A 20,447-nucleotide genomic window follows, 5' to 3' on the forward strand; every position below is an offset into this window, starting at 1 on the left:
ATGTCAAGTGTTGGCAAGGAAGAAGAGGAACGAACTCTGAAACAGCAGTGGGAGCTAAACTTGGTACAATCCCTTTGGATAGCAATTTGGCGCATTTATGAGGTGCAAAGCGCTCCCTCCCTGTGTCCAGCAGTTCTGCTTTCAGCTACGTGCCCTAGATCAGAGAAATTCTCCTGTGAATTAGGAGAGCTATACAAGGATGTTCACGACAGCTGGTAAGTCACAGAAAAAAACTGGAAAAACCTAAATGCTCATTCACAGGAGAATAGTTAAATAGTGATATAGTCATGAAATGGAATACTGTAACATTTAAAATTAAAGACTTAGAGCTACGTTTATCAACACGGATAAATCTCAATAACCCAAAGAACGATAAAAATTCTATAAAGTCCACGAACATGTAAAACAATTACCATATCTTGCTTACAAATATTTAAATATATGTGGTGGGAGCATAAAATTAAAAACACAAAATAATAAGAATCACTAAATTTGTGACAGCAATTACCTCTGGGGAGGGATGGAGAGTGGGGAATAGAAAGAAGTAAAAAGTCATTAACTATGTTTAATTTCTTTAAAAAAAATCAAGCTGAAGCAAATATCATAATTTTACAAATCTGGGTGAAATGTCTATGAGTATCTGTTATATTTGAAATATGTCATTAAAATATCTTTAAAGAAGCTTCTTCATCATAATTCGTTGTTTGATCAGTTACAAATAAAAGTAATCATGAGGTGATAAAATCTGAAACAGTTTAAAAATTAGAAAAACATGATCCCCAAATCCTCACTTAAAAGCTCAAACCATAGCCACTAGTCATTCTTTGTATCCAAAGTACCATTTATCTATTTCGGTATCTCGTTCCCTAAAAGAACTCATGTGTTTTCAAGTAACTTACCAAACAATTTTCATGCGCAGCTATATTCTCTGATCGTGCAAAATACATGACACTACACTCGAGGTCTTTGGGGCAGAGTGCACAGTTCCTTTTTTCCATCTTTTCTGTAACCTGAAAGACACCTATAAGTAACATCCCTGATAAGAAAGGGAAAAGTGGAGTTTCTTGGTCTTCATAACTTCCACCAGTCTTAAAGTAGAAACCAGGGCACTTGTTTTTATGATTCTCAACTTCTAGGGGGAAAAGAAAATCAGGACCCAACTGGAAAAGCAACTTACTTTGTATTTTTTTTAATGGCTTAACAAAAGAAAAGAAAAAAATAACTGAATTCATTTAAAATGCTTAAAGATGAGGAAAACCTTTATTCAGGAAACATGACCAGGAATTTAAATACAAAGCTCTCAAAACATTGCCTGGCCTATAATAACCTCTCAATAATAATTATCATTATCATTACAAATCAACAAGAAAACAATGGTGTATCCAAGAAATAGAGCTCTTGTTAACTACCTGTAAAAAAAATTTGTTTTAGATCCTTACGTCATACTATATTCCAAAATACATTTAGGTGAATCAAAGAAGTAGATGAGCAATGTACTTTAATTTAAACATGCTTTACTCTAGTATTATAAGACGATAGGAGAGAAAGAGACACGAAGGTAGAAAATAGATTTCGCTTTAAAAAGAGCGGAATGGAAGAAAGGAAAGAAATCTAAGAGAAGGAGAGCTAGGAAGAACAGGGAAGAGGCAGAGAGAGGGAGGAAAAAGCTAGCTGTTCCCAATATCCCACTGGGGGTGTCAGTGAGAGGTAACCCTCGCTAACCTACTAGTTGGCTATTAATTTGACCACAGCATCCATTTAACATTTCTTTGTCCCTTCCAATGCTCCTCCTCTTATTTACTTGTTTTTCTGTAGTAGAAAACAGCTTTTATATTTAATCGTCAAATTCTCGTTTTGAAACAAAGATTTATTTTATCATTTAGTGGTGAAAGTTTGACATTTAGATGCGGTTAACCACATAAGGGGCTCCTAAAAGTCCTTTTTGTTATTCAAAAGTGTACGATCTCTTGGCATCTCTCTTAAATTAGGTCTTGCATTTCACAAAGCCAGAAGACTGCACTTTGGAGCTAGCATTTATTTCACGCTCCGATGAATTTCTTCTTTATTAATTCCTGTTGCCTGGATTTGGGTCCTACCTCACAGTGGGGATACAGATTAGTACTCCGGCTCCCACCCAACCAGGAAAAAGCAGGGACATTGAGGGAAATTCTTTCAGATGAAATGAAATGGGCTAGCTTCTTCTTTGCATTTGTCAACCAACCACCGATTTGGGAGCACCTCTTGCAGGAGAGTCACTGTGCCGGATGCTCCGGACCCATGCTTTCCAACAGAATGTCCAACAGAAACATAGTGTGAGCCACAAATGTGAGCCACAGGTGTAGCTGACAAACTTCTAGGCATCTCATGAAAAAAAGCAAAAAGACACAGATGAAATTAATTTTAATAATATGCTTTATTCAACCAAATATATTTAAAATATTAGCCTTTCAGCATTTAATCAATATAAAAATTAAGTCATTCTTTTGTAGTGAGTCTTTGAAACCCAGTGTATTTTGTGCTCACAGCATTTTTCAATCGGATGAGCCATGTTTTAAGCGCTCAATAGCCAGATATGGTAAGTGGCTACTGTGTGGAACAGCACAGCAGAGGATATACAGAAATATGAGACGGAATTGTTGCCTTCAAGCAGCTTACAAAATAAACAAGGAGACCAAATAGCAATTAGGAAAATAAAATAACAGAATCAATGCCACAAGGTAATATAACTGCTAATTGAGTGAGAACTAAAATACATGCTCTGGAGACAGAGGAGGAAGGGCTCCCTGTGGGATGGAGTGCTGTCATGGCCCTGGGCCTTGAGCTGGTACAACCTGGAGATGGAGAGAAAGGGGAACGGGGGTGGGAGGGACGTTGCCCACAGAAGCAGTGATGGGGGAAAAGGCCAAGACAGAAAACCAGCCAGGCTGAAGAGGAGAGTCTGTGCAAAGGAAGCTGGAAAAGAATTTGAGAAATATGGTGAAAGGTTGCCAGGAAGGGTTTTTGAGCAGGGGCATAACATGACGAAAGAGTTGTTTTAAGAAGCTCAATCTCACTGTGACATAAAGAAAAATAGTGAGCTCCTGGATAGGAAGGCTGGACATTATAATGTTGTCACTTCTACCCCAAATAAGTTTTAGGTTTAATGTCATTTCAACTTAGATCCCAAGAAGGTTATTTTAAAGAACTTGAAAAAAAACCTGATTATTTGGAAAATAAATGGGCATGGACAGTGAAGAAAACTTTGAAAAAAAATTGAAAGGGTATCTGTCTACCTGATTTAAAACATATTATAAAAGTATTTCTAGGACAGAAGATTGGATGACCATGCCAAAGGAAAGAGCATGAAGTGCAGAGAGAAGTGGATCATAATCTATAATAATGAATTTAATATACCATAAGGTGGCATTTGCATTTCTTTTCTGGCACTGATGTCCCAGCCCAGTTTTTTAGTGGATTATTCTCTACTTTCTTTTATTGATTTATAAGAGCTTGTCATGTATTCAGGATATTAAACCTTCATTGGTCAAAATGTGATCTTTTAACTTTGTTTATAATGTTCTTCGATATACAGAATGTTTAAATGTTTTATTTGATAAAATTATTATCAATCTTCCACAGTGTCTGCTCTTAGGTGAGGGGGACACAATCTAGAAAACACCTCTCTTCTTCTAGAATTTTTATTTTGTTACATTATGTATTAATATGAAATTTATTTTATTATAAAATACGAGATGGGGCTCTAACTTATTTTCATAATCATGAGTCACTGAATTTAAAATCTCCTTTTCACATATTTAAGTATTATATATATTTGGGTTTTTTCCTGTACTTCTATTTTTCGATTGACCTGTCACTTCCTCCACCAATACCAGACTTTAAAATTTTCAATGCTTTAGAACATATTTTAATAACTTAACAACACAAAGTCTCTGTCCTAGGATGAAAACCAGAAAAAAAAAAAACCCAAATTTTATTCACCTTGAGCCCCAAACCTACTTTGATAGAATACTGTGTTCTTATTTAAAAGAACACTCAAACTGGACATTAAAATGTGTAAAGCACAGGCTAAAAACAAGTGTCAGTTAAATTACTAGTGCTAAAATTCCCTTTAAAAATTCCCTAGTAAAATAATATGATGTTTGACAGGAGGCGCAGTGTCCCTTGTTGTACAAGAGCTGGACATTTCTGTGCAGCATCATCTTTTCCTGTGCAAAGCCGGACCTTCAGACAGGCGGGCTGCATTAGGCTAAGCTGTCAGGCCGCTGGTCCCTGAGCATGGCCCCCTGTGCTTGCTCTGGGGACTCTGTGCCTGTCTGAGCTGCACTCCCAAGTCGGCAGGCTCCTAGGGTCTTGGTACCTGGGAATAGGGAGGTGGTGGCAACACTGCTATGCTCTGACCTGGAGTTTGTTCCCAGTTGCTGACGGACAAAAACCGAGGGAGGGACACACAGGCTCCCCCCTATGGCTTTTTCCTGCTAAAATGCCCCCTCATCACAGTTTTCCTAAAAGATCTTGGCTCTTCTAGCCCGTTTACTCTTCTAGACTGAAGGATGTACATAACTCTCTGTAGTTGGGGGAGTCACGATAGAGGCTTTTACGGAGACAGGCATCCCTCACTATCTGAATGCTTTCTATGAGTTATCCAAAACTCAGGAACCAAATACATTTGGCTAACTTGATATCTCTCACCATGTGAACTCAGGAACTGTATAGATTCAGACAATGAGAGAGACAGGTGAATCACGGGGGCTAGGGCATTTTAGGGAAGAGCCCATTGGTTTCCATCAATAGGTGAGACCAAGAAAACTGATGATCAGCAGGGCTCCCCAGGGTCCTTCTACAGGGTCTAGCAGGCCTGAGGACTCACAGAGACAGACTCGACAAGAATTCTCAAAAATGTAACTGGCAGCCACAAAAGGTTTTCCAGAATGAAGCTGCAGAAAAATTACAAGCCACAAACACATGAACTATGACTAACTCAAACCAACACAGTGAATCTTGGTTCCTCAGCAATGTCCACGCCCAGCTCCATCTGGGAAGGGATTGTTAAGGCCACACCCTCTGCAGGGGTTCAGGGGTGTCTTCTCAATTCTTCTCTTCCCAGAGATGGTCTTAAAGCCCACCAGATAAAGGCAACCTACCCAGAGGACAGAATCTGGGGTAGGCAGATAAGATAGCCAAGGAACACATTCTGCCACTGAAGATATGAGTGAAACTGATGGAATAAGTTTCATTAATCCTATAATTCCATTTACAATCCCCTTCCAGTAGGGTATGGTCTATGTTTTTGACTGGCAACCAATTTATAGTGATGGCTTGGAAATTTCTTCCTTTTTTCTCCTTTGATCAATAGTTTTTATTGCAGTTTACTATTTTAGTTCTTCCACTGTATATCAGAGGAGTGAGAAAAGTCAACTTTATCACTGAGTCCAGTGACTGCACACCCGAAGGATGAAGACCAAAACAGAGGAAGAGTAGACATTACTTAGAGGCTTGGTAATGAACTTGGTAATACACTTGGAAAATGAAGGGCTCCATCACAATGTCTCTGGATGATGTGACCGGCTATAACTTTGGGAGAAGTTAAGTGTGACTGAATAAGTATTTGGGATAATCAGAATACATTACTGGGGACAGCTTTAGAATGTATGAACAGGAATACCGATAACTATCTTGTGGGGCAGAGGCAGTGGGCAGCCAAGGGGTAGGATATTCAGTGGACTTCTTTAGGGTATCGATCTAGCTCACTATCATACACAGGGATGATCGCCAGCAGGGATGTTTGTATCATGTGACTTGATTTCCCTAGGCACAGCTGACAGTCCCAGAGGACCAACCTGCCCATCTCTCAGATATAGAGACTTCAGAAAAGAAAATTTTAGTTCGGATTGGGCTGGTTTCTTGAAGAAGGAGATATAAAAACTGGGAGGCTGTGAAGGCAGTATCCTCTTTCCCATTACCAGGAAAACTGGACCAAAGAAAGAAAAGAACAAAGCAGATATGCTAAGAGATGCAGAAATAAGAGACAGAGGAGAATGCTGTCAGTTTATGATGGTTTCTCAGGTCCTAATTCCTGGCCCTTTCTGGAAAATGCTACAGCATCCATGCTCCGGGGGTCTGTAAATCTGGTCTCCCTGCTTCTCAGTAACAAGCATCCCTTTTGCCTAAATTAGATCAAGTTGCTTTTGTACTATTTGCAGCCAACAAGTCCTAATTACGACTGGAAGTACCATGACCTGATCTCTCTGTGTGTAGGCACATTATGTACGGATGTGCGTATGCACACGTGTGTTTAAGAGAAAGAGAGTTTTGGCAGCAGTGGTGGAAGGTGGACTGCCCTGCCCTGTCTTTCGCCTGGTCCATTCTGGTAATCTCATCTCCCTGCCTCTGCTTTCCTTGTCATGACTCCACTCTTCTTGTTGCTGCCAGAGTGATCTATCTAAAATGCACAACTGCTCATGTGTCTCTCCTGTTAACCACCCCTCTCGTTCACCTACAGAAGAGAAGCTGAGCCCCCTAGTGGTACATACAAGCCCATTCATTCCTTCAACAAATACTTAATGAGAACCTACCTGGTACTGTTCTAGGCACTAGAAATAAATCAGAGAACAAGATGAGAGTTTCAACTCTCATGGAACTTACATTCTAGTAGTAGAGACAGACATCAAACAAGTATTTTTCTTCAGGTAGTGATAAGTGCTATGAAGAAAAATAGAGCAGGGGAAGGAGGTAGAGAGTAATGAGGGCAGGGGTGGAGTGCTCTATTAAATAGGATGGGCAGGCAAAGCTGTGGAGAATACATTTCAGTAGAGATTTGAATATGGCGCAGAAGTGAGAAATGGGATGCAAACAGAAAGACCTTGAGGCATGGACAGGTTTGGGGGCGTAGGGGACACACAGGCTGTGAGGGGTGGCAGAGTCATCAAGATGGGCAGGGGCTGGATCAAATCAGGACATGGGGGGCACCGTAGGCCACAGTAAGAGATTATTCTGAAAGTAATGAGAGATTACTGGAGGGCTCTGAGTCAGAGAATCACACTTGCCCTTTGCTTTTTAAAGATCTTTCTTGTGGCTGTGCTGTCCTGTCTGTATGAGAGGGTAGAGTAGAAGCCAGGAGACCAAAAGTCCAGGCAGGAGATGACAGTGTCCTGGGCTTGGGTGGCTTGCCTTGGTAGTGGTGGAGGTGGTGAGACGCAGTCAGGCTTGAGACATATTCTGAAGACAGAGCTGACTGGTCTGGCTAATGGATTAGATGGGAGGTGGAGGAGGAAAGAGAAGCCCGCAGGGAGCCCCCAAGGTTTTCCATCTGAGCAACTGGGTGAATGGAATGAAGAAGGCTGGTGGTTGAGCAGGTTTGGAGTATGTGGGTATGTATGGAGAAACAAGGGTTCTCTTTGGGAGACACGAGTTTAAGATCATTCTAGGTATTGCTGAAATTGGTCATATGAGTCTGGAATTTGGGGAAAAGGTCAGGATGAAACCTCACTTCCAGTAACTCCTCAGTCCACACAAACACTGAATGAAATATTCAACTGCTTGGCTTCTGGTTGCCATTATACGACGTTTTGTGTCGGGTGCCTTTACTAGTGTCTTCACTTCTGTCCTGACCACCCTTTCAACCTTGCTACCTCTGGTTGACTCCTTTTAAAACAAAAAATCAGGCATCCTGACCTGCAAAAAGCTTTCTCTGAACACCAGGCTGAGTTAGGAGCCCCTCATTTGTGCCTCTGTGGTTCTCACCAGGTCACATGCAAGCTGCCTATTAGATTCTTTAGGGCAGGGTCTATGGAACCCATCTCCGTATCCCGAGGACCCAGCCCCGCGCCTGGCACATCACAGCAGATCTACACATGCTCACTCAAGCGAAGGCACGGGGCCGAGCGGCTGCCTCCCTCCTGGAGAGGGCCCGCTGAAGGCTTGAACCACTAAATGGAGACGAAGGGATGGTTCCAAAAAGTCCCATTCTCTGTGGAAACTTTCCAAACTGCTTCCTGAGACCCAGCGGACTCTCTTCAAGCAGGGGCCCACCTCCTGCCTCCCTCTCCGACGGCCCTTCCGCGACAGCACTGGTTTACGCGCGGGGGGAGGCGCGGGTTTCCCTGGGTGCCGGTATCCCTAAGGGAGCGGCCAGTGGCCGTGGGCTGCCCCATCAGCAGTGGGAGAGGGAAACGGAAGACACGCTCGCTTCTTACGGGAAGGCCTGGGCAGTGGGGGGTGGGGCGGGCGGGCGCAGAGCCACTGCGAAACGGCCCCCACGGCCGGTGGAGGGGACACGGGGCCGCCAAGACAAGTTCCTCAGCGCAGCCCCGGCGGCTCGGCTCGAGAGGCGGGTCCCGGGCCCTGAAGCGGCCGCGGCCAGAGAGCAGGCCCGGGGCCGGCCCTGCATTTGCGGGCCCCCGCCCCGCCCCGAGCCCCCGCGCGATACTCACCAGTGGGGCGGGGGAGCGCGTCCTGCGCCTCGGCCCAGGCGGCGCCGCGGGTCGGCTGGAGCCAGGAGGCCGCGGGGCGCTCCGTGGTGGACTCCTCGTGGGGCTCCATGGCTGTGTCCGCGGCGGCTCCCGCCGGCTGTGCGCCGCGCCCGCGCTCCCGGAAGTTCACGGGCGGCCGCGAAGTTTCGTTTTCGTAAAATCCGCTGTGACTGTTCCCCCGGGGCAGGGGAAAACTCCCAGCGACGAGACACGCTGGGTTTGCAGATGGGGTTCTCGTTCACACAGGAGCTGTCTTTCTCCGCAGATCCGAATCTGAATCTTTTCTTTTAAACACGCCAGGCGCTCCCCACCCTGCCGCCACTTTCCCTTTCCCGAGAGTCGGAGGAAAGGCGGCCAAAGACCCTGGGCTCGGCTGGAGAAATTGTTGCTCTTCTGAGGATTTACTCGTTTTTTCTAAGAATTGTATCCCAATGAGTTTGGCCTAAACGGGCCTATCATAAACGGAGGCAGAATTAACGGACCGGAATTCCAGTTGCTAGTCGCAAGCCTTTATTTAGCACCCATGGGGTACACAGCACCATACAAGACGAGGTTTCCAGTGCATGTAACAAATATACATTAGAGAACATAAATGCATATAATTAAATTAAAATTAAAAAATACTTTGTTCTGGAAAAGAAGCATATAATAGTTGGTGCTTTGCTGCGGAATTAAAGTAAAACTTCTGGAGGTCTTGCACCTTGAGCAAGTTTTAAAGAGAGAAAGGAAGCAAATTAGGGACAGTAGAAAAGGGAATATTAAGAAGGATAACTTGGATAGTCTTAGAGAAATGGACTGCAGAAGCAAGAGAGTGGGGCTGCAAAAAGAAAGAAAAAAGCAGATTCCAGTAGCCAAGTTTTTTTGCCCTTCAAGCAGGAGGAAGGAAGAGTATTCCATGTCAAGCCCAAAAGAAAATTCTAAAGAGACTGAATTAGAGACTGAATAGCTCAGCTAGGTCATGCTCAAGCAGTTGAAGAGCCCCTACCCCCACTCTCAGTTTATAATCTCAGCTTTTTAGGGTTCCACTCTTGAGCATGAGTAGACTGCCAAGATCACTATCTGAGGAAAGCCCATAGAAAGACAAAGACCAAAGGAAACATACAGGGAAAACAAACAAAGAAATAAACCTTGGAGGTCAGAGAATATGCAGGAAGAAGAAAATATAGATATGAATCAATGAATTTGTGTGTATGTGTATAGACACAAATAGTATATTCTGAGAGAGAAGATACTGCAATCATGAACCAAAAATAGCATGTTACTAAATAAAAGAACATTCAAAGAGGGCTCTAAATATTAAAAATATGAGACCAGAAAAATAAAACAATATAAATTAGAAGATTAAGTTGAGAAAATCTCCCACAAAGTACAGCAAGAAGACACTGCTGGAAATAAAGAGGAAAAAAATCAGAAAATCAGAGAACCAATCCTGGAGGTCTAACATCTGAATAACAGGAATTCTAGAAAGAGAAAATGGATGAGGAATCATTAAAGAAATAGTTCAAGAAAATTTCCCAGAACTGAAGGACACAGGTTTCAGATTGAAAGATCCCACCAAGCACCTGGTATGCAGGATGAGAATGGACCCTTACCAGGAACAGAACACTGGGACAAAGATAATGCTATAAGCTTCAAGAGAGAGAAAAACGGGTCATATATACAAAAGATAAGGAACAGAATGGCATCTGACTTCCAGTAGTCACCCTGGAAGCTAGCAGATGCCTTCAAAATTGGGCATGGAGGCTACTTGAGAATTCTATACCCTGCCAAAATAGCAATCAAATGTAAGGGTAAAATAACATTTTCAAACATGCAAGGTCTCAAAATACTTACCTCTCATTTTTCCTTTTCACAAGCTACTGGGGGATGTGCTTCAACCCAATATGTGAGAGTAAACCAAGGAAAAGGAAAATAATGGGACTTAACCAAAAACAGATCTGACATAAGAGAGACAAAGGGAATCCCTAAGACACTGATGGAAGATGACAGCTGAGAGCCAGTACAGACTGAAGCAGATTAAGATGTCAGAATTTCTGCACAAAAAGTATTTCCCATATTGATCAAGTGTGTTCTCTTTAGTTTGTGAATAATAAATGGACTTCTCCATTTTCCTCATCAGGCTGTTGGGTTATAATCTTTTGCTCCTTTTCCTAGTTCTTTGATTTCCCACTCTCTAAAACAATTTCAAGTAAAATTTTCATACAGTTCAATATATTTTAAAAATTAAACTGGGTCCAAACTTAGAAGAGACTTTTGTTTGAAAGGTAACCAAACTAAACCCAGAATCAAGTTCAGAAAAAGAAAAGAATATATAACCTCTCAAAAACCAGAACTTTTAATTACTCATTTTTGAGCCAGTATTCCCATCCTGGTTCCAAGGGGGAAGTTCCTGGCAGCTAAAGGTACATCTTTGTTATAGATAAAATTAGTTTTAACTCTTGGAGATTCCCAGTCCCCTTTCCACTAGATGCTCAGGGCTGGGTAACCTATAGCAAAGTAGCTCTTTCTCTTTTTCACTAGAAAAACAATTTGTCCATCATGACCAGGAGAGACCAAGAGGCTGTTTCAGACTTTACAGCTCAGTAGAATTTTGTTTTTTAAGTAAAGTTCTTGCCCAGTACAATTCTTTCTGGCCTAAATAATCCAAGTCTGGCTAGTTTCTAGGTTTCCTTTTCTTATGGCTCAACTCTATCTAGAACAAAAATATTCCAATTACTCTAGGTTTTTATTCCCTCTTTTCCTGTCTGTGCTTGTATTGAAGGAGTAAAGAGAATCCATGGAAAAGAAGCTTAATTTCAAAGAGTTTACCAAAAGCTTCCCCATAGGGGAATGGTTTCATGGGACAGTGTTTCATGGACCAGATATAGCTTCTCCAACTAGCGCCAAAATACTTGGAAGTAGTGTGTATAAAGTTAGTTTTTACATGTTCCTCAGGCTCTGCTGCCCACCTTATGGCTCATAATAGTAAATTATTTGCCAGGAATTAAACATACATAAATTTTCTAAATAAAGATGTGAAATGTGGCCCTCCAGGGGTATGAACTCAAAGATGATAATCACAAAAGCAATAAGAACAATAAGAACAGCTGAATTCTATTGTGACATTTGTTTTTCTTAATAGATAATTTACAAATAAGTTACAAATTGTACAGTGGTACTTCATATAAAATATACACTTCCATCCTACTCATGTAAAGTTGAACAGCAGTAAGAATCAAGGGATACCATATGCGTTTGAAAACGCCCTTATTCTGTTCCTGGCATCTCTAAGTCACGCAAATGAACCCCCACGATGAGGGCAAACTGCAAGGAATTCTCCTGATGGACACAACTTAAATTAGTTCCACTGACGACTGAGGGTTCTCTTGCATTGCTCTAATTCCAGCTTGATAAGCTAGTTTCGTTAACAGGCATTAGCTACAGATTTATAATATTTTCTTTCTACATTTATTAACCCCACATTGGCAGAGGATTTCTTTCTCAGGCATAGTCCCAGCTTCATAACCATAATCCCAAGTTAGCTCTGTTCTGGCTTTCACATACCTAGAAGGTAGAAATCAAAAAATAATCATAAATTACCTTGAATAACTACAAAATGAACCAAACTTGATTATACCAATTTCATATTAACATCCTTAACCTTCCTCAAAAATGATTTATTCTCTCTCTACAACACCCACCCATTAGGAATACTCTTTTATTTATTTATTTGAGGAAGATTAACCCTGAGCTAACATCTCCCATCAATCCTCCTCTTTTTGCTGACGAAGACTGGCCCTGAGCTAACATCTGTGCACTTCTTCCTCTACTTTATACGTGGGACGCCTGCCACAGCATGGCTTGTCATGCGGTGCCATGTCCACACCTGGGATCCAAACCGGTGAACCCTGGGCAGCTGAAGTGGAAAGTGCACATTTAACTGCTGCGCCACCGGGCCGGCCCCTAGGAATACTCTTTTATTAAGAAAAATCAATTTTATTTCAAATCTACTAAAATCCTAAGTAAGAAGAAACTAGTCATTATCCATGAGGAAGGAAGTGTTTTGCAAACAGTGAAACCCGGTGATGTGATGAGCCTGGAGTGTGGTAGTTGGGGGCAGTTCTGACTTACAGAAGATCTAACACTCTGCATCATTTATTCCCTGAATTGAACTGGGTGAGACCTGCCATCCTTAGCCTTTTCAGGTTTTAATTCTACGAGGATATAAGAATTGAAATTTCAGCTGTTTAAATTTTATTGACTAGGAACAGTTTGGGATAATTGAATATTCTGGCGTACCAGATATGAGGGGCTATAGCACATACCTTCTTTTTATATTTTTCTATTGTTATTTTTAAAGTCACAATTTCAAAATGAAATCATATTAAAAAAATTCAAACCTGTTAGTGAAGAACGCCACCAGTGGAAAATTCTTATCATGTGTTTCTACAAAAACATTCTGTACCAAAAGATTTGGACAACAACTATGCTGTTAAAAAAAAGAATTAAACACAGAGGTTAGATACAACATAAAGTTTGATGCCTTGTTCTTTGAAGCATTACAATACCATTCTGTTTCCAACACAACTCACTTATTTTTGTTTCTTTCCTTTTTTTTGATAATATATAATAAAATATCATAGCTCATTGGAATTCTGTTTATAGTAGGAACCCATTCAGAAAAGCCCTGTTTTGACACTCTTGTATCTTGCTGGTAGAAATGCAAAATGGTACAAACACCTATAAGAGACAATTTGCCAGTACTTACCATTATTATAAATGCATTTATCCTTTGATTCAGCAATTCCATATCTGGGAATGTATTCTACAGATACATCTGAACATGTACCTATGTGCAAGATTATTCACTGAGCACTGATTTTAACAGTAAAAATTTAGAAACAATCTAAATGTCTATCTATAGAGGAGTGGTTAAGTAAACTTTGGTATATCCACACAATGGAATTCTATAAAGCTATAAACAGATCAAACAAACAAAAAGAATGAGCTGTCTGTCTCCTGATATGGAAAGATCCCAGGGTATATTGTTAATTTAAAAAACAAGGTGTAGGACAGTGAATATAATATACTATCTTTTATGTAAGAAAAGGGGAGAAATAAGAACACATATTTATATTTACTTGTATTTGCACGAAGAAACACTTTTTAAGAATACAAAATAAGCTAATAAAAATAATTTTACTATAGAGGGTAGAGTAGGGGCAGGCATGAATGGGGGTGCAGTATTTCTCAAGGTATGTTTTTCTTTTTTTAACAAAACAAAAAAGTTTAATATGAAGAATGTATATGACCTGAGCTTTACATTATAGTCAAACAGGCCCTTTGGAAGGGGGGACCAACTGATTTCTCTGCTGAACACAACCATTATTTATCCTTTTCCAAGTCTTCCAACATGATGATACAATTTCCTCCTATTACCACCATGCCAACATTGTTCTGTTGCCCACCAGCTGCCATCTCCACACATTCATCTATCACCAGATTCATAAAGGGATCACATCCCAGCAATATTCCTTGGACATGTCTGCCACCATTTAATTTCAATGATAACTTCTTGTCCATACATTTTTTCAATTTGGGCCAGTGAGCTTTACTCATGGTGTCTACTCGGCAGGCTCAGAGCTACTTTGAAACAGAATTCTGTTTGGCTGCATGTATTCTGTATGGCTTTTATTTTATTTCAATTTTTAAATCATGTGACTATATTATTTATACAAAAAAATTGAATTAAAGAAAGAAAAGCCCTGTTTTTTTCCCTTCTACAAACAAGGGAGGGACCTGGCTCATGTGCTGACTAGGAGAGGTGACACCAACCATACTGTTCTGGTGCAGCCACCATTCAACATAACCGACAGGAAATAAAGCCATGACAGTCCTTTCCTGGAGATCCTTCTTTAACCGCTCCCACGACATGTTTAACAGCTCCTGAGGTGTTTGGTGATAGTGTAAAAGCAGTCAAAGTGGAATAGAGAACAGCATTTGGGGGACAGAAGAAGGGAGGAGAAGATTCTATTGCCTGTTAACCAAGTAGACTGCTAACTAGGAGAGACAAAAAGAAATAAGCCAAATAAGCAAATTCACCTAGCAAGGAAAAACCTCTTTGGTTTTAAAGATTTTCTGATTTAAGAATATTTTCTCTTCTGACGGCAGCTGAATTACATGTAAAATTATCACTGCATATAAATTTCAAACCATTCAAAGGCCACACTTTAAAGAGGCGTTGAGCTTACCTTAAAGGTGTCAAAGGGAATGCCTGTAACAATGACAGGCCACACATGCTTCCCTTTCTTCACTGTTATTTTAAGGGAAAAGTCAAGGTTGCCCATCCCACTAATTCCACCCCACAGGGAAGAAGAAGAGCTCTAATAGAGATCAAAGAGAGAAATTAAGGCCATATCCAGGTCTGTGTGCTAGAATGAACTTTTCCAAAGGATGTGTGGAGGGGATAAAAGTTCTCAGCCTCCTTCCATGACTCCTCTTCACTCTCTCAGATATGATAAGCAAGGACAAAGTGGAACCCAGAGAGCAGGAGGCATGCAGCAGGGCCTCGCTCAGCTCCTGATTAGGTGGGTCACAGCTTCCACATGGTCCCGTTCGCCAAACACAGGAGAGACTATAGAGACACTGGGACTGGAGGCTGAAGGGCAGTATTGAAGGGGTTGAAGGGCTTTTTTTCCCTAGAGGATTCCTGGGACCACACATTCTTTGATAACCACATATGATGCTAAGACACAGGACAGGATAGGAGTCCAATGGGAAAGCCACAAGATAAGTCCAGTTCCACCCTACACAGGAGATATGACCAACAATACAAATTATACCTCTTATCATGAAAATAACCGGAGTCTTAAGTATCAATTAACCTTAAAATCAGAGGAATCATAAATATTTCTCAGTATAAGTGAAAATAAATCTCATTACATATATCCCAAACATATACACAAACAGAAAATGACTATGGTTTGGGGGGAAAAAAGAGTAAGATAGTAAAATGCAATATTCTGATAAATGTACTGATTTTCTACACCAAGCCACTAGAACATTCAAAACTTAGAGTAAATATGGGGCCGGCCCTGTGGCGCAGCAGTTAAGTTTGCACGTTCTGCTTCTCGGTGGCCTGGGGTTCACCGGTTTGGATCTGGGCTGCAGACATGGCACCGCTTGGCAAAAGCCATGCTGTGGTGGGCATCCCACATATAAAGTAGAGGAAGATGGCCATGGATGTTAGCTCAGAGCCAGTCTTCGTCAGCAAAAGGAGGAGGATTAGCAGTAGTTAGCTCAGGGCTAATCTTCGTCAAAAAATAAACAAATTAATTAATTAAAAAAATTAAAAACTTAAGAGTAAATAAAACATAAATACCTCCAACTGATTTTTTTTGGCCATTTAGAGGCATTTTTGAATAAGACCTATTGTATTACATAAGACTCAAGAGAGAAACTTATTCTGTGTCCCACTGTGATTTTTTGGAAGTAACAAATCTTGAAAACCTTTCAATAAACATAAATAGTTTTCTTATATACCATTTCTTCTAGTTTTTTTAGGCAAATGTTTACTATGTCCTAGGTACCGTTTAAGCACTTTATATATATAATTCACTTAATCTTCACAACATCCTATGAAGACAGTTATTATTATTATTATCTCCATATTATAAATGTGGGAAATAAGGCATAGAGAGGTCAGCTAACATGCCCAAGGTCATATAAGTGGAGGTCACTGGCATTCTAATCCAGGTAGTCTGGCTTTAGAGTCTGTTAATCATATTTTCCTCATGATTTTGTTAAAAAGCATAGAAAAAAAGTTGTTTAGAAATGTGAATCTCAGCCCATATACTCACATTAAGGAAGCGGCCCACATTTCCTTCTTTTGTGGCATCCAATAAAAACACATTCCCTTTATTGAACTTCTTTAGAGAATCAGATGAAGTATTCTTGGTTTCACTTGGCAACTCTTTATCACAAAAGACCTGCTGGTTTTGACATGCTGGAGATTTTTCCTCTTGGGGCTTTTGTATTTGAACCTCAAACTCCTTTATAATATTCTGATTATCCAATGTGGTTGCTTGGTTACATCTGCCCCCTGGTGGAGTTTCTTCTCTACCTTTAGTTATATCTATCACATCTGATTCAATCAGCAGATTGTCTTCGGAATCTTCAATTTGGTTTGAGCTTGAGTCCTCTAGTAAACATTTTGGAAGGAATTGTCAGGAAATATATTGGCTGAGCAATAGTGCTGAGATTAACAATACTAATAAAATGCTAGTTGCTTTAATCTTCAAAATGTGTTAAGGTAATCTTCAAAATGTGTTAAGGTAGGTAGTACTCCAATTTTACAAATGAAAACTTTGAGCCTCTGAGGGTTACGGGATTCACCTGACCAGCAATAATAATAAGTGGGGTAACAAACCCAGAAATGTCTGGCTCCAAAGTCTGCTTTCTTCCTACTACATAAGAGTGCCTTTTTTGCCTTTTTAAGAATCTACATATGTTGCTTCCTGTTACTGTATTTAATCTCTACTCCTCAAACTGACTTACCTCTCTTCAACTTTGGAATGTGCATTTAAGAATATTCTAAACAGCTACAACACAGTGAGTGCTCAGGGAGCACTCCAGGCCTTTAAGACACAAATGAAAGCCCTGAGAACACCCGTTGGGGTCACTGACCCTCTACAAGTGCCAACAGCAATAACTATGTTGCTATGGGTTTTGTACAGATTAGCATTTGGTGTTTTTGCTAGACAATCATTCAATAATTACTCTTTTACAAACAATAATACTTTAGAAGATGATGAACTGCTTAATGATTTTTATCTAATAATGGAAATAGTTTTTTGAGAATATTCAAAAGTATGAATGCATGTCCAACGGAATAAGTAAAGTCATTTATTTTAAAAATATCACTTGTGCCACCTAACTCAGTGGCACAAAGAAATTCTGTTTCTCTAAAATTAGTGTTCTTGATTTAATCATTACTGTTGCTGGCTATTATTCCTACATATTCTCGTATGTTAATCATGGGTTACTTGTGAGACATAATAGTACATAACTGATTTTCGTAGTGCCTGCTATATACATAGTAGTGGTCAACGAAAACGACAAAAAAACAAAAGCAATAGTACTCATTATAGCTCACGTGCATTAAATGCTGAAGGAAATCAGAATATGTCATCCCAAAATATGCCTTTTTGACATAAGAATTATTTTGAGCTAAGGGCAATTAAGCAGCATACGCAGGAAAAGCTCTGCTCTTCCTCTATCTGCCTAAAAGCAGGACACAAATTTACAAAGGTGTCCTTCCTACCAGGAAGGATGAAAGTTAATCACAGGAGACAACTTTACACCTTTATCAGCCTGGAGACTGAACCAGAGGAATCTATATAACAGATTTTACTAACTAGCCTTTATCTACCATTGCTTTTCCATATATTGCCTCCCTACAATTTACTGCCCCTAGAGACTCAAGGTCCTTTTCCTTTGCGTTGTTGCTGCTCTAAAAATGTATTGTTCTGGGACCAGCCCAGTGGCATGGTGGTTAAATTCGCACATTCCGCTTTGGTGGCCTAGAGTTCACAGGCTCAGATCCCGGGCACAGACCTAGCACCACTCATCACGCCATGCTGTGGCAGCATCCCACATAAAATAGAGGAAGACTGGCATAGAAGTTAGCTCAGCAACAATCTTCCTCAAGCAAAAAAAGGAAGATTGGCAACAGGTGTTGGCTCAGGGCCAATCTTCCTCTCACACTCTCACATTCACACTCACACACACATCTCTACAGAAGTATTCTTTGGCTAAGATGCTAGATAAGCTGGAGTTCTAAGCCACTTCTTTGAGTTACTATCTCTGCGTATTCCCATGAACTATATATATGGTACACATGGTAATGGTAATACATGGTGATAAACTTCTATTTGTTTTTCTCTTGTCAATCTATCTTCTCTCAGTCTAATTTACAGGGATCCAGCTAGACAACCCAAGATAGGTAGAGGAAGAGATTTTCCTCCCCTACAATGGTGAAATAATTGTAATACATAAATGCCCTTTCTCGATAGACCTTTTCTGTCAAGGAGCTGCCTTGCCTCTCCCAATCTCCATCCTTTAAGACCAGGTTGGGAGTTGGAGGTGCAGGGGTAAGGAAGCTTAAAGGGAGAAGAGGCAAAGGCTGGGCAGCTCTTCAAAAAGGGTCATCTCTCAGTAATATCTCTCCACTGAGGGATTAGTGAAATGCAAAAGTACCAAAATCCAGGTTTGCCAGGTTGTAATAGTAACTGTGGCAGGACCAGCAACACTTAAAGACAAGCACTCAGGGTAGCAATATTTTTACTGAGCATCCCCTGCAGCAGCACTGGTTGTAGTACTGCAGGAGAATCATGTGTCTTTGTTTTTAAAGGAGCCCCAAACAAAGAGTTAGGAAATGGCTGCTTTGGACAGTGCTTCCAAAGCCATAGATGACATGGTGGACTATATAGGCTCAGAGCTGTCCACCCCACTCCTTCCTACCACGCATCAGATCACTGTTGGCATCTAGACCAGGGGTCGGCAAAGGTCTGTAAGGGGCCAAATAGAAAATATTTTCGGCTTTGTGGGCCATATGGTCTGTTGTGACTATTCAGCTCTGCTGCTACAGTACAGAAGTAGTCAGAGACAATATCTAAACAAGTCAGTGTGGCTATGTTCCAATAAAACTTTATTTATTAACACTGAAATGATAATTTCATATAATTTTCAAATGTCATGAAATATCGTTATTCTCATTTTTTCCAGTTATTTAAAAAGGTAAAAATCGTCTTTGCTCATGGGCCATAGATAAACAGGTGGTGGGCCACCAGATTTGGCCTACAAACCATAGTTTGCCAACCTTTGATCAAGACAAGTAGTAACTTTTATGAAGAATGCAGCATGTTTGTTATGGAGTCTGAGAAAACGAGCCACAGGTATTGAGCAAGAGAGACAAAAAGGCTGAAGAGGCAGGCAATTACAGAGTTAAACAAAGCCTACTTTTCGTTTCCATGGCTTTAGAGTTCAGATGTACTTGGGTTGGTTTAAATCCATCATCTTCTGAGGCAACAAAGTCTGAGGAAGTAAATCCCTTAAAAGAAGACAAGGAAGATGTCTTTATTTTCTAGGTCAGGTAAAAGAATTTAATTTAGCAGTTAGGCCTCTTTTATCAAGAGTCAATCTTCATAAACTTCATACAAACTAATCGTATCTACTAGATTAGTTTTGAAAGCCACAAAGCTGATATCATAAGGAATCTTTGGAGCGATGGAGCCCTTTTGGTTGTATTCTACTTCTAGATAGTTTAGTAAGCCACAGCTATAAAGACTGTAAAGACTGTCTTTAGGCATTAAATGTATTTAGACATTAAAATTCAAAATAAAATTCAAATACGTCTGTCTATATCCCTCAATTCTGACACCAGATTATAAATTTGGCTTCAACTATAAGATGTGCAAGGACAAAACACTCTTTGGCTAGTTTCTGCTTCAAAGAAACGGTTAAAGGAGTTGCCTATATTTATGCATTGTAGACACTGCAGTCACTCTAAATGGCAGTAACTTTTAAAAAGGGTGTATGCGTAGCACAATGCTTGGCACTCAACTAACTGCTCACTAATGCTGACCATTGTTATTACTATTCAAGTACTTAAATGGTCAACATTTATTGAGCACTTAGTTGGGTGTCAAGCATTGTGCTACACAAAGTTTTGGTGTTTATCTCATTTAATCCTCTTAACTCTGAGATAGATACTATTACCCTCAATTTATAGTTAAAGAAAAATAGATATGGAGATGTCACTTAGGTAGAAAGAAGCAAAGCTGGAAGTCAAACCTGGGCCTATGTGATCCCACAGCTCTATCTTTTCATAATTATGTGATACTGAGGAAGCACCCTCTGTATGTCACCAGGCAGAGGGAAAATATTTGCACACCACCTAGGGCGGAGTTTTTATTTTTCATCAACAAGCCCTACAGTGAA

At 40.4% G+C, this 20,447-nt stretch overlaps 2 protein-coding genes and 1 pseudogene across 15 annotated transcripts in view; all 3 read right to left on the reverse strand.

The window, feature by feature from the left end:
• Positions 1–9,005, reverse strand: part of PHF11 (PHD finger protein 11) — a 29,142-nt gene extending 20,137 nt beyond the window's left edge. Inside the window, exons 1-3 of one of the 6 annotated variants that reach the window (XM_070239292.1) lie at positions 8,430–8,598; positions 2,239–2,361; positions 900–1,021 (exon numbers count right to left, since the gene is read on the reverse strand). In XM_070239292.1, coding sequence (XP_070095393.1) covers positions 900–998 — 99 coding nt within the window. In that variant the 5' untranslated portion in view covers positions 999–1,021; positions 2,239–2,361; positions 8,430–8,598. Of the gene's footprint in view, positions 1–899; positions 1,022–2,238; positions 2,362–8,429 lie in introns of all 6 variants that reach the window. The other 5 variants (XM_070239293.1, XM_070239290.1, XR_011427486.1 and 2 more) reach the window with 5 other exon arrangements.
• The window catches only part of SETDB2 (SET domain bifurcated histone lysine methyltransferase 2), a 46,205-nt gene continuing 34,713 nt past the window's right edge, over positions 8,956–20,447 (reverse strand). For 8 of the 9 annotated variants that reach the window (XM_023621578.2, XM_023621576.2, XM_023621579.2 and 5 more), the window contains 4 exons: positions 19,467–19,557; positions 16,307–16,647; positions 12,848–12,936; positions 8,962–12,011 (listed from right to left, as the gene is read on the reverse strand). In XM_023621578.2, the coding sequence (XP_023477346.1) occupies positions 11,894–12,011; positions 12,848–12,936; positions 16,307–16,647; positions 19,467–19,557 (639 nt within the window). In that variant the 3' untranslated portion in view covers positions 8,962–11,893. Of the gene's footprint in view, positions 12,012–12,847; positions 12,937–16,306; positions 16,648–19,466; positions 19,558–20,447 lie in introns of all 9 variants that reach the window. The other variant, NM_001389497.1, reaches the window with a different exon arrangement.
• LOC138918397 (small nuclear ribonucleoprotein G pseudogene) lies at positions 13,688–14,214 on the reverse strand (annotated as a pseudogene).

This window comes from Equus caballus, chromosome 17 (assembly GCF_041296265.1).
Source record: "Equus caballus isolate H_3958 breed thoroughbred chromosome 17, TB-T2T, whole genome shotgun sequence".
In the NCBI taxonomy this organism is placed as follows: Eukaryota; Metazoa; Chordata; class Mammalia; order Perissodactyla; family Equidae; genus Equus; species Equus caballus.